The 13,846-nt window shown below is 41.7% G+C and overlaps 1 protein-coding gene across 1 annotated transcript in view; it reads left to right on the top strand.

The window, feature by feature from the left end:
• The first annotated feature begins 3,346 nt into the window (after positions 1 to 3,346).
• RFWD3 (ring finger and WD repeat domain 3) overlaps positions 3,347 to 13,846 on the top strand; it is a 44,009-nt gene continuing 33,509 nt past the window's right edge. The window contains exons 1-2 of the mRNA XM_077752808.1: positions 3,347 to 3,448; positions 7,339 to 7,915. Coding sequence (XP_077608934.1) covers positions 7,341 to 7,915 — 575 coding nt within the window. The 5' untranslated portion in view covers positions 3,347 to 3,448; positions 7,339 to 7,340. The remainder of the gene's footprint in view (positions 3,449 to 7,338; positions 7,916 to 13,846) is intronic.

Below are 13,846 nucleotides of genomic sequence, written 5' to 3'. Positions count from 1 at the left end.
TTAATGTTTACTTATTTTAGAGAGACAGAGAGACAGAGTGCAAGCAAGTGAGGAGCAGAGAGAGGAGACACAGAATCCAAAGCAGGCTCTAGGCTCTGAGCTGTCGACACAGAGCCCAATGCAGGGCTGGAACCCACGAACTGAGAGATCATGATCTGAGCCAAAGTAAGAGGCTTAACCAACTGAGCCACCCAGGCGCCCCAATGCAATTTGATAAGTTTTGATGTGTGTGTATGTACACCACTACACAACATAATGAATATACTCATCAACTCCCAAAGTGTCTTCATGCTCCTTTATCACTGCCTACTACTGCCTACTGTAGGCCTACTACTTCTCTTTCCCCCAGGCAATCACTGACCTACTTTCTGCCATCATAGATTAGTTTCCATGTTAAGGTTTTATATAACTGAAATCATATGGTGTGTAAAAGTTTGCTTTCTTTTACTCAGTATAATTATTTTGAGATTCATCCATGTGCTTGCATGTATTGCTAATTCATTCCTTCTGACTGTGGAAAACAGTTGCATTGTGTGGATTTCACTTTATTTATCCATTCACCTGTTGATAAATTTGAGTTGCTTATTGCTTTTGGCTATTACAAATAAAGCTGCTACGAACTTTCACATACAAGTCTTTATGTGAACATATGCTTTCCTTTCTGTTGGGTAAGTACCTAGAAACAAATAGCTGGAGCATATGTGATCATATGGTCACATTTAACTTTTTAAGAAACTGTCAAACTGTTTTTCAAAAGGGATGAACCATTTTCCATTCCACTGGCAGTGTAAGCTTCAGTTCCTCTATATCCTAGCCAACATTTGATATGGCTGGGATTTTTAATTTTGGCAATTCTAATAATTATATAATGAGTGGTATGTCACTGAGTCTTTAATTTACATCTCCTTAATGACTAGTAATGTTGAGGATCCTTTCATTGAACTTGTTGTCTATATATCTTCTTTGGTGCAGTGTCTGTTCAAACCTTGTGCTCACATTTTAAATGAGAGGTGGTTTGTTTTGCCAATTATTGAGTTTTCAGAGTTCTTTATATGTTGTGGATATAAGTCCTTTGTCAGATACATGATTTGCAAATTTTTCCCTACCTGTATGCAGTTCATCGTTTCATTTTCCAAACAATGTCTTTTGGAGAGCAGAGTTTTAAATTTTGATGTGATCCAATTTATCAATTTTTGCTCTTATGAATCATGTTTTGAGGGGTCATATCTGAAAAATCATTACCTAACCCAAGGTCAGGAAGATTTTCTCCTGCTCTCTTCCAGAAGTTTTATAGTTTTAGAATTTACATTTAAGTCTATGATCTCTTTGCTATGGGAATTAGCAAAAGGATGGCAGGCCAACACTGTTCTGGTTGTCAATATTTGGTAAAGGAGATTGTTCTTTTTCCCAACTTGCTTTGAAGCTCTGCAGCATATTGTAGTTTTATGGATTTGCTGCACTTTATTTTTTTTTTTTAATGTTTTATTTATTTCTAGGAGAGAGAGAGAGACAGCGTGAGCAGGGGAGGGTCAGAGAGAGAGGGAGTCACAGACTGAAACAGGCTCCAGGCTCTGAGCTGGCAGTCAGCACAGAGCCCGACGCGGGGCTCGAACCCACGAACCGCGAGATCACGACCTAAGCGAAAGTCGGACGCCTAACCGACTAAGCCACCCAGGCGCCCCTATTTTTTAAGTTTATTTATTTTGAGAGAGAGGGAGCACGCGCACAAGCAGGGAAGGGGCAGAGAGAGAGAGAGAGAGAATCCCAAGCAGCCTCTGTGCAGAGCTCCATCTAAAAAACAGTGAGATCATGACCTGAGCCGAAGTTTGATGCTTAACGAACTGAGCCACCCAGGTGCCCAAGACTATAAATTTTTGACTTGTGTCTTTATTGTTTCTCTTGTAGCTAGTAAATATGGCTAGCAGGCACATCATGAATGAATATCAGAATCATTTAGAAACATTCTGTATACTTTTTACAGTCCTTTGTGTTGTCCAAAATTTTTTACCCCTTTGTGTTGTCCAATTTTTTTACCGCATGATGTTACCTATTAATTTATTTTAAAAATTTTCAAAGAATCACCCAGTATTCAATGATGTGCCTATGTGTTTATTAACATGGCAAGCAATTAAAAAATATATTTTAAGATTAAAACACTATCCCATTTATATCTAAATGTATATATTTAGTTAGATGAAGATTTTTTAAAATATTTTTATTTATTTCTAGGAGAGAGAGAGAGAGAGACAGCGTGAGCAGGGAAGGGTCAGAGAGAGAGGGAGATACAGATTCCGAAATAGGCTCCAGGCTCTGAGCTGGCAGTCAGCACAGAGCCCGACGCGGGGCTCAAACCCACGAACCGCGAGATCATGACCTAAGCGAAAGTCGGACGCTTAACCGACTAAGCCACCCAGGCACCCCTAGTTAGATGAAGATTTTAAACAAAGTTAATAATGACTTCTCTGGATAGAGACAGTTTTTCTTTTTTGCTTCTTCGCATCTTCTAGTTTTGCTGCATTAAACATGCAGGATGTATATTTCATTCATGTTTGTTTACAAAAGAAAGTTTCTTTCTCCTCATATTAGCCATGCTACAAAGCTCAGTAGCAGTTCCCTTAGGCGGCAGGAAAACAAGAAAAAATACAAATGCTAATACTGACTTTAGTTAACAGGTTCAGAGGAGAAGACATTTGGACTATCCATGACTTTCAATTATTTACGTTCTCCTCTACCACCAAATCCACTGAAAACTGACAGCCGAGTAAATAAAATTTTGGCAATGTGCAGTCTCTGCCCGAGGGTTAGATTTTTAGGTCTTCCTCCTAAAAAGTGAGATTTCGATTTTAAGCAATATTCTTCAAAAATGTTTGCCGTCAAATAATGTGACCATAGTTACAAAAGTTTGCTACTATAGCAAGCAATTTATTGCAATAATTTGGGATTAAAGAGATGGTATAGGCAAGTTCTTTTTCATGAGCTCTTCAACTTCAGGAAAGGATATATATGAACGGGACTGTCTCATGTCTCCAGCTCCGAAAAGATCCGAGAGATCCTCTTCCTACAACTTTGTCCCGCCAGAAAGTTCAAACAAAGCGCGGGGAAACCCTTGTTGGGTTCTTCTCTTTGTGGGCTGGGCACCAGGTGACGGACGAAGATTTCTACTAATTGTACAAGGCCCGCTCGCGCGTGGTCCTGCGTAGTCAGTTTACGAAGGACCAGCCAATGAGAGTGCCGCTTTTTCAGCCAGCGCCTGAAGGAAGAAGAAGAGAGGGTATTGGCTGCCATCTAGGAATGCTGCCCAATAGGAGCAGCCCGCGCTCGCAACTCGGGCGGGCAGCTTGAGCTGCTCAGGAAGTGGCTACGCTCTCGGGTGCGGGTTACTTCTTCCGAAGAAACGGCCGCCGCAGCGGCGATTTTGCAAGCCCCAAGGTGTACCTCCCGGCCTGAGGTAAGGCGAGCGCTTGCTTTTCACCCAGGCCTTGGGGCTCTGGCTCCAGGATAACTTCCCGGGCTGGATCCCTGGCTGCAGGGCCTGGAGACGCCCCCAGGAGGGAGCTGAGGGCGGGCGCAAAACCCGGTGGCCTGTGAAGGTTCGGTAGCTCCTGGCGGCCCCAACCGTCAGGGTTGAGGGGCCCGAACCCATGTTCTTTCGGGCTTGCTTCGGTAGGCGCCGGCGGTGGGGGTGAGGGGCAGGGAAGGCAGGAGACGAGTTCGCCGCCAGCCGTTCTCCATACGGAGTGCCGAGCCTCCGGCTCTTCATTTGCAAATAGAAGTGCTTCCCCGTTCGGCGCGCCCGTGACTTGCGTTACTTTCAAGTTCAGGGAGGAACCTGTTCTTTGGTTTTATCCAGCTTTACCTCACAGCGACACTGTGACGTAAATACTTTTCTTATTCCTCGTTTTAGAAATGAACAAGTTGAACAGAGAGGCTAAGAAACCCCTGAGGTGCCACAGGTAGTGCGGGACTTTGAAGGGACGTTGGCCTGTAATTGGCGGCCAACGTCTTACCTGTTACGGACTTTTATCTGAGTAACAAAGCTTGGAAAGAGGACAAGTGGGAAGTTAACGTTTTAAGCGTCCACTCTAACGGCACACATAGAAAATGGCATTTGTNATTGGGAAGCTTTGCTCCAGACTGCCGCTAGGTGTGTGGTGGATAATTTAGTAGGTAGTTAGCACCGGCTGTTTACTTGTTGCTACGGAGTATACCGTGATGAATCGGTTGGATTCAGTTGTCTTCTTTACTTTTCTAATCAAAACTGGTTTCTCTTTAATGAGAACTGACACAAGATGGGAAGAAATTTTATTTCTAATATTTAATCATACAGGTNATATAGGTGTATATATAGGTGTATATATATATAGGTGTATATATAGGTGTATATATAGGTATATATAGGTATATATATAGGTGTATATATAGGTATATATATAGGTGTATATATAGGTATATAGATATACATATGTATATCTATATATATACACACATACAGAGAGAGAGTGTGCGCGCAAGAGTTGAAGCCCATTTGTACCTCTGACTCTCCTCCTGAATTTGATATTTTTCATGCCCAGGCTTGTTTTATACCACTATTGTATATTCGTAAGTCCAGATAGTAGCATGGTTTTTCATGTTTTTAATTGCCCTAAAAATGGCATTATAGTGGTTTCCTTTATAACCTGCTCTTGTCTGTCTGGTGTAATTTTGTAGAAAATGCACTGTGCCGGGGTTCTTAACTAGGAAGAGAGCTTATTATGCTTCCATCTTGACCAGAGATTTTGTTTTACTTTCTCCTCTGCTTTCTGAGTTCTTTTTCCAAGACTTCAGTTAATCAAATATCCTGGCATCACATTTTAATTTTATGATTGTCTTTTTTGACGGTCTTTTATTGTAGTTTCTTTAAGAGATCCTCAACTTTATCTTCTGATCCTTGTATTAAATATTTTATTTTGGCTGTCATCTGCCATTTTTCATTTCTGAGAGCTCTTCTTGTTTTCCTATTTGTCCTTTTTTCTTTCCCTGGCATTCTTTTCTTATAAGTTTGAGGAGTTGTTTTTTGTTTTTTTGTTTGTGTTTTTCGTTTTTGTTTGTTTTTTATGGTTTCTTGCATTGATTTCCTTTCTTCCCTCCAAGTTTCTTCTGGTTTTTGCTCTGGTCTCTCCCTCATGGTGGAGGCTTTACTCAAAATGTCAATTGATCTTTGTCCATTTGTTCCTTTTTAAGGGGAGCCCCCCCGCCCTTCTCCATGAGGCTTTTTGGAAGCTCTGTATGAGTGGCTGTACCCTATCAGTAGGCTGTCATGCAGTAGGCTTTTACTATTAGATAGAGGGACAGAGCCTCGCCCATTTTCTTGGGGAATTAACAACTGTCAGTATTTTTAGGTTTTCTCTAGAGAACAGTCCTCTAATTTCCTGTTTTGGGTAGAGGACATACATAAACCAGAGTATTGTGTTCTGGATTTGTGTGTAGGGGGGAAAAGGTGAGAAGAAGAGTTGGAAGAACCTACTTCCCACCAAAGGCATTCTTCCAAGACACCATGCTCTCTCAGGTTTTCTCCTCCTTCATAGTCTTTGTTCTGACCTTTTGTCCTATAACTTATCCTTTTAATGTTAATGTCTAGGTTTTGAGTCCTTGGCCCACTTTTTTTCTATCTCTTTCCTTAGGTAGCTTAACCTATGATTTTAAGTCTATGCTGTCTACTTTCCATCTCCACTGCTACCACTCTTGCCCAAGCTTCTGGACCACTAGTTCGCATTCCAATAAGTAGTCTGTAAACTGCTTAGATTGCTTGCAATCTTGCTCCCCCTACAGTCCATTCCTAACTTAGAAGAAACTCTTGGAGTGCCTCGGTGACTCTTGATTTCAGCTCAGGTCATGATCCCAGGATCGTGAGATCGAGTCCCGTGTTGGGCTCCATACTGGATGTAGAACCTGCTTGAGATTCTCTCTCTCCTCTGCCCCTCTTCTCCACTAGTGCGCTCTCTCTCTCTTTCAAATAAAAAAGAGAAGAGGGGCGCCTGGGTGGCTTAGTCGGTTAAGTGTCCGACTTTCGCTTAGGTCGTAATCTCGTGGTTTGTGGGTTCCAGCCCCGTGTTGGGCTCTGTGCTGACTGCCAGCTTAGAGCCTGGACCTGTTTCAGTCTGTGACTCCCTCTCTCTCTCTGGCCCTCCCCTGCTCGCGCTGTCTCTCTCTCTCTCTCCTAGAAATAAATAAAACATTTAAAAAAATTAAAAAAAAAATAAAGAGAAGAAACTCCTTACTAAAGCCTTTAGTATTGTGATCTCCCTAGTCCCATACTTCCTCTCTTCGTTACTGTGCTCGTTACATCTGCCTGGTTTCTCAGTTTTACCAAACCGATACTCATCAGACTTGTGCACTGATTTCCTTCTGAAACTCTTCCTTGGCTCTTTATATGGCTGGCTTCTTTTAGTCCTTCATACCGGGGCTCAATTTTCACTCTGATAGAGTGCCTAAAATGGTACTCTGTGACACCTATTCCCAAAACCAAATATCACAATGTATAATTTCTTCATTTATTTATTTTCGCATTTTCTAGAATATACTGTGTTACACAGTTTTATCCTTACATAGTTTTATCCTGCCATCACCTCTGTGGGGTATCTGACTACTTAACAGGTGCTTAATAAATATTTCTTGAATGGATTAACATAATGGAATTAGAGACAAACATATAATGAAAAGGACATGACAGGCACTTAGTAAATATTTGTTAAATGGTCTAACAAATGGCATTAGAGAGGAGAAACAAAAATAATGACAAAGATGGAGCAAATAAAGGTTGCTCAGCCTTTTTGGAGAGCTCAGGTAAATTTCTAGTTTGAGTTGTATTGAGTTAATTTTGCAAGCGTAAAAATGTCCTTTCTCTGTTTATCCTTTGTAACTTGGTGCTGTGAAAGATGAATATTGCCTACTAAAATCAAATGTAGCATTATATGAGTTTGTTTTGGTAAATATCTGTATTCAGGTCATGACAAAGAACTGCAGGAGGTCTGGGAAATTACTTTCAGATACAGTAGTTCAGTCCCCTTATTTCATTGGTGTTTTTGTTTTAGAAGATAGTACTCTGATCACATGCCTTCACATTTTCAAAAGGTAAGCCGGAAAGCTAGTTACATAAGTACTTGCTATGGAGGAAAAGAGTTGATGATTACCAAATACTTCCTGACATAAAATAAATAACTAAAAACTTCTCTTGAAGGTTCTCAGTTTTGCCAAAAATGATCTTAAACAGGAGATGTAGAAAACTTAGGTGTGATTATATCAGCTACCTGGCATGTTTTCTCTACTTACTGATACTTTTTATAAAAATTACTTTCCCAGTGATGGCTCATGAAGAAATGGAGTATAGTCTTCAGCTGCAGTTAGAGCATCATGCTGCAGAACAGATTCCTCCTGCTGATGTGGCCAGCAGCCACCTGGGACCACCCCTGCTCCAGCCCACTCCTCATGAAATGGCCATCAGTCAAGAGGGACCGCCCCTGCTCCAGCCCGCTCCTCATGAAATGGCCATCAGCCAAGAGGGACCGCCTGTGCTCCAGCCTGCTCCTCATGAAATGGCCATCAGCCAAGAGGGACCGCCCCTGCTCCAGCCTGCTCCGCAGGTGTCCATTGACCTGACAGAGGAAGTGGGGCTCCTGGGAGAAGATCGTGTGGGGAACATTAATCCAGGAGCGTCAGAGGAGCATGGGCAGGGATCTGGTGCTAACCGCCCCGTCCAAGCATCGTCGTTGGATTCGATGAACAGCTTCATCAGTGGGCTGCAGAGACTTCACGGCATGCTGGAATTCCTTAGGCCCCCTGCAGACAACAGCGTGGGGCCAGTGAGAGCCAGGAGGACGAGGGGGTCTGCTTCACGCAGGTCAAGAACCGGAGGGTCTCAGAGGACTGACCGTACCAGGTAAAAATATGTGTAAATCTCGGGATTAGTGCCAGATTGGGGATTATGAATGTTGGTCATGCCCTTAGCGCTGCCGAGGGTTGCCACTATGACTTTTGGCAAGTCAGGTAGCCTTTCTGAACCCTCGTGTCCTCAGGAATTAGATGAAACTAAAAGTGCTTGCCTTATTTACTCTCCAGAGTAACTGAGAGACTAAGTTAAACTGATGTGCTTAGAAAACTAGGTGGTGGTTTGTTGGCAGTGGCTTCTGTACAGGCTGGCTCTTTTTCAGATCACTGGCATATCGAAAAAGTATTTTTTAATTTCCGAGTTCACACCTCAGTTACTCAGGGTCCATTGTTCATTGGCATTCCATGTAATGGGGTAGTGGACTTTGGGAGGCAGGCAGGCAGGATTTCGAGAAGCCTTGTGAAAAGTAAAATGTGAATCAATTTAGAGCTTATCTCACCAAGTGGGGAAACATTCCACCCCTCCTCACCTGAGAGTGTGTTACAGAGTTGAAAATCATTTTCTTTTATAGTTTTTGGTTTGAACTTGCCTCTTGAAGACCTTAGCTGTCAGGTCTTGACAGGGCTATCATGAAAAGTAACCATTGTCTACGCCTTGTCTGTTTTTTAACTTCCTCCTTTATTTGAAACATTTTGTTTCACAAAGAGTGAGTTTAAGATCTTCATTTTATATGTGAAGGAAACTTGGACCCTGAGAAAGTATTCTGTTCAAGGTCTTATAGCTACAGCAGGGGTGGAGTTGAGCTGGTATTAGAACCCTGATCCGACTTGTTTTCTGTATAGACAAGACAGAGGAAGCTTGATCAGGTCTGTTTGTTTTTGTAACATTATGGAAATGAGATGATACTAACAAGCAATTTACTATGCTTTACAAATGAGGATGCTAATGGGATAGTTTGCGTTTTGACTGTGCTAGCTCTGGAATTGGGACGGTGCCTTCTGGTCCTGGATTTGGCCTCTTTTTGTGTGGGTTCTGGCCCTTACTGTGTGGGGACAGGGGAGGGTTGCCTCTGTTACAGCTGGCCTAGTCTCTGGTCATTTCGGGATGTGACCCATCAGGGATGATGTGCTTCATTTTGTGTTGACAAGAGTTTCAAATGCATGTTACTGTTATTTTAAAGTATCAATCCCTCTGATTATGAAGGCAGAATAAGATTTCATATGTTTGTGTCATAGGGGAAGGCACCTTGTAGTGCAGTTTGTGGACCCTTTCAGAGTTAGTGGGCTGAGAGTTGAGAGTGGTGTCCCCAGGAACTGACTGACTGCCAAGAGGCCTCACACTGTTCCCTAGCCTTGGTATTCATATACGCACTTGGGGATGTTAGTTGAGATCTTTGAAAATTGTACGTTTGTCTGCACGGAGGGAATAAATCCAAGGGGCCGGGGACTGTGCGGTCACGCGGAGAGGATGTGGGTTCTGGACCCGATAAATGTGGTTTTAAAACTTTTTTCCCCTGAATATTGTGCTGTAAGCAAATGCCACACTAAATTCACAAAAAAATAGGAGCTTTTCTGGGACCAATTGCCTATTATATCTTCTCAATTTCTTAACATGAATGTCTCATTGTGCTGTTTGGCATTTACTCACCTGACAGACCGACCATCTCTGGGCCAGGTGCTGAGAGCCTGGGCCAGGGTGAGCAGCTTTGCCTCAGACTCCGCCAGAAGCCAAAGTCGGAGAAAGCTGAGTAATGAGGTATTTTTCCCAAAGGCTTCTCAGCCAAGGTCACAAACTCCTTTCTTGTTTCTTGGTGTGAGGCTGCTTGATTCTGATTCTGGCTGTCCGCGTCATCACTTGCTCATCAGATATTTCTAACACTCCACTCTGTGAGAGACTGAATTTTGCGTTGGAGATACGTCATGAACAGGACAGAGTCAGGGTACCTGTTTTCATGGAACTTGTAGAATCTGGGACTACAGAAGATAAGCAGGGGGCAGGAAATTATTATACTGTGTTTTAATTCAGAGATAATAAGTGCAAGGAAAAAGGATTTCTTGGGTTTCAAGATTGTACTCCCAAAGACACCCCAGCACTTCCTCATGATACTAGTCCCCTTTCCTGTGTCCTCATCTGACCTTGGACATGTCTTTTACTATATTAAAGCAGTGTTACTGAGTTTTTTAATCACTTAGTTTTTTTTTTTTACCAGTTTCTATGCAGAATGCTCAGTATGCATGCCAGTAGCCTGTTAGCCTGACTTTAGTGTGGAGTTCATTTGATTAAAATGTTCTTAGGAAATACTGTTCTTTTGTCATATTCTCATGGTAGCTGTAGCTGCTGTTCACACACAGTTCCTCAAAATAAGCTGATAAACTTGTTTATTTGCGTTTTTAAAAAAGAAAACCTGAGTGGCATCAGCAAAATGGGTGACCTCTGAAGCAATTGGCAAAATTTATCAGAATCAACTTGCAGGACTCTGGAAATTAAACAACTACTTATGGCATTTTCAGGGAGTGAGTATTAAAAACAAAACAGCTGAATGTCAGTGAGAACAGTAAGCTTCAAGGCATTCCGTGTTCCCAGATCCCTCCTTGGCTCAGTAATAACATGAAGACCAGCTGCCTCCATCACAGTGAAAACCAGTGGCCTGGCAGCCCCTGGAGGGAGTAGAATGCAATGGGGGCTCCTTCAAAGCCTCGTTCCCAGAGAATTCTCTTTGTCCTGTTGGGTGGGTTCCTGGAAGATCCCACTTGCAGGGCCATTTCTGACTTAGCACTTAGGCCCAGTCTAAAAAGCCTAAAGGCTTTTTCCCAGAGGCTGCCTGAGGTGGTGCATAACCATTGGGGCAAACTAAACTAACCAGAAAGCTTAAAAGAAAAGTTAAGGAATGAGATCTTCATAGTGGTTTTTGAAAAGCTCTGACATACTCTTAGAAATCTAGAAGGCCACACATATGCCAAGTGCTGTGTACAGCTGTGCCCATGGCCAGGAAAGACCTAAGAAGTCACTAATTTCTCAATGCCTACTGACCTTGAGGCTCTGCACAAGCAGGAAGAATTGTCACCTACCCGGCTGATTACTGAAGGTGTGTCCCAACATACATACACAGTCACACACTCAGCAAAGACTGGGAGACTTAATGGTTCCAGGTGGTTAAGCAAATCTCTATCTAGCCATAAACTAACCCCTAAGTTAACCAAATAGACTTTTTAGCCACATACAACAAAGAATGCACATTATAGAATCTCTTCAGAAAAGGTACTAAACAAAAAGTAACAACTATAAGAGATAGTAATAACAAACCCTGACAAAGGGAAGAATCTGATTTCCCATGTTACCATATTAGAGTATTTGAAATGTCCAGTTTTTGAAAAGACTACCTGAGAAGCTTAGTCGGTTAAGCATCCGACTTTTGATTTCGGCTCAGGTCATGATCTCAAGGTTTGTGGATTTGAGCCCTGCTTCAGGCTCTGCACTGACATTGTGGAGCCTGCTTGGGATTCTCTCTCTCTGCCCCTACCCTGCTTGCTCTCTCTCTCTCTCAAAATAATAAACTGAAAAAATGATAAGACCTGGAAAAGAAAATATGGCTCATACATAAGAAAAAAAGAAAAAACAGAAACTGTATGTGAAGAAGCCAAGATGTTGGACTTACCAGACAGATTTTAAATCTACTTTTTAACTATTATTCAGAGAACTAAAGCAAGTAGACAATTTCATTAAAGAGATTGAAGTTATAGAAAGATACAAACCAGAAATGTTTAAGTTGACAAGTACCATAAATGAAAAAAAGTCATTAGAAGGCTCAGCAAGTTTGAACAGTCCAAAAAGAGAAGAGTCGGGGCACCTGGGTGGCTCAGTCGGTTAAGCGTCCACCTTTGGCTCAGGCCATGATCTCACAGTTCCTGGGTTCCAGCCTCGCGTCGGGCTCTGTGCTGACAGCTAGCTCAGAGCCTGGAGCCTGTTTCGGATTGTGTCTCCCGCTCTCTCTCTGACCCTCCCCTGCTCATGCTGTCTCTCTGTCTCAAATAAAACACTAAAAAAAAAATAAAAAGAAGAGTCAAGGGGCACCTTGATAGCTCAGTCGGTTAAGTGTCCGACTTCAGCTCAGGTCATGATCTCACAGTTCGTGGGTTTGAGCCCCACGTCGGGCTGTATACTGATGGCTAGCTCAGAGCCTGGAGCCTGTTTCAGATTCTGTGTCTCCCTCTCTCTCTGACCCTTCCCTGCTCACACTGTCTCTCTCTCTCTCTCTCTCTCTTTCTCTCTCTCAGAAATAAATAAAAACATTAAAAAAAAAAAGTCAAGAAGCAAAATTGAAGATAGGTGAATTGATGTTATCTGGTCCATTACTGAAAGAAAAAAGAATGACTAATGAACAACCTCAGAGACCTGTAAAACACCAAATATGCTAATATATGCATAATGGTAGTCCTTGCAGGCAAGGAGAAAGAGAAAGAGGCAGAAAAAATATTGGAAGATGTACAAAAACTTGCCAAATTTGATGAAAAACATTAATCTACAAGAAGCTTAACAAACTAACCAGAATAAACTCAAGGAGGTCCACACCTAGTAGATCATAATCAGACTTTTAAAGCCAAAGAAAAAGAGAGAATCTTGAAATCGGCAAGAAAGAAGGGACTGACTGATCAAGAACAAAGGATTCAATAAGGTTGACGACTGATTTATCATCATGGTGGAAGTCAAGGTAGTTAAATCTCCAGTTCAGAATATTAAAAGGGAAAAAAACTCAACTAAGAATTCCACATCAAGTAGGACTATCCCACAAAAATGATAGCGCTATGAAACATTCTAGGATTTTAAAAAACAACAACAGCAGCAGAATTTCAGGCACCTAGTGACTGCATTGGTTAAACAGCTGACTCGATCTCAGGTCAGGTCTTGATCTTGGGGTTGTGATTTCAAGCTGTGCATTGGGCTCTGTGCTAGGCATGAAGCCTACATTAAAATTAATTAGTTACAATGTGTGTGTGTGTGTGTGTGTGTGTGTGTGTGTGTGTAAATAGAATTTCCTCAGAGGAAACCTGCGCCAGAAGATTTAATAAAGAGAGTTGTTCAGGCTAAAATTAAAGAACATCAGATCTAAGTAAATTGAACCCACATGAAAAAACGAAGACCACTAGCAAAGATAACCTATGTAGGTAAATATAATAGGTGAGACACGTGTATTTTTTGTTTATAATTCTTTCTGATTTAGAAAAATAAATAGCTATAAATCTGTGTTGATGGACATAAAATCATCAGCAAAAATAGCGAGGTAATGGGACTATATAGGAACAAAGCTTTTGTATACTATTGAAATAAAGTTGATGTCAGTATGAACTAGATCATTATAAATTAAGGTGTTAATGGTAATCCTGAGGGCAACCACCAAGAAAATAACTCTTAAAAAATGTAGTAAAAGAAATGAGAGGATTAAAATGGTACACTTAAAAATATTTAATATAAAAGAAGGCAGCCCTGGAGACTTAAACCTTTCCTTTTTTAAAAAAGATTTTTATATTAAAAACATTTTTTTGGGTTTTTTAAAAGTTATTTATTTTGAGAGAGTGTGTGTGTATACAAGCAGAGGAGGGGCAGAGAGGGAAAGAGAGACTCCACGCTGACAGCATGGAGCCCAATGCAGGGATCAAACTCTTGAACCCTGAGATTATGACCTGAGCTGAAATCAAGAGTTAGATATTCATCAGACTAAGCCACTCAGGTGTCCCAAGATTTTTTTTTTTTTTTTTTAAGTAATTTCTGCACCTGACACAGGGCTCGAATCCACAGCCCCAAGATCAAGAGTCACCATTTCACTGACTAGCCAGCCAGGCACCTCTAAACTTTTCTATTATGAGAATTTGGAATAGGCATTCCTATATGAACAAAAAGACATAACAGGGGTGCCTCTTAATCTCAGCCTGTGACTCTTGATCTCAGGGCTGTAAGTTTGAGCCCTATGTTTGGTGTAGAGTTTAC

Source organism: Crocuta crocuta, unplaced genomic scaffold (genome assembly GCF_008692635.1).
Source record: "Crocuta crocuta isolate KB4526 unplaced genomic scaffold, BGI_CrCroc_1.0 scaffold727, whole genome shotgun sequence".
In the NCBI taxonomy this organism is placed as follows: domain Eukaryota; kingdom Metazoa; phylum Chordata; class Mammalia; order Carnivora; family Hyaenidae; genus Crocuta; species Crocuta crocuta.
This window is presented reverse-complemented; position numbering and strand designations above follow the sequence as displayed.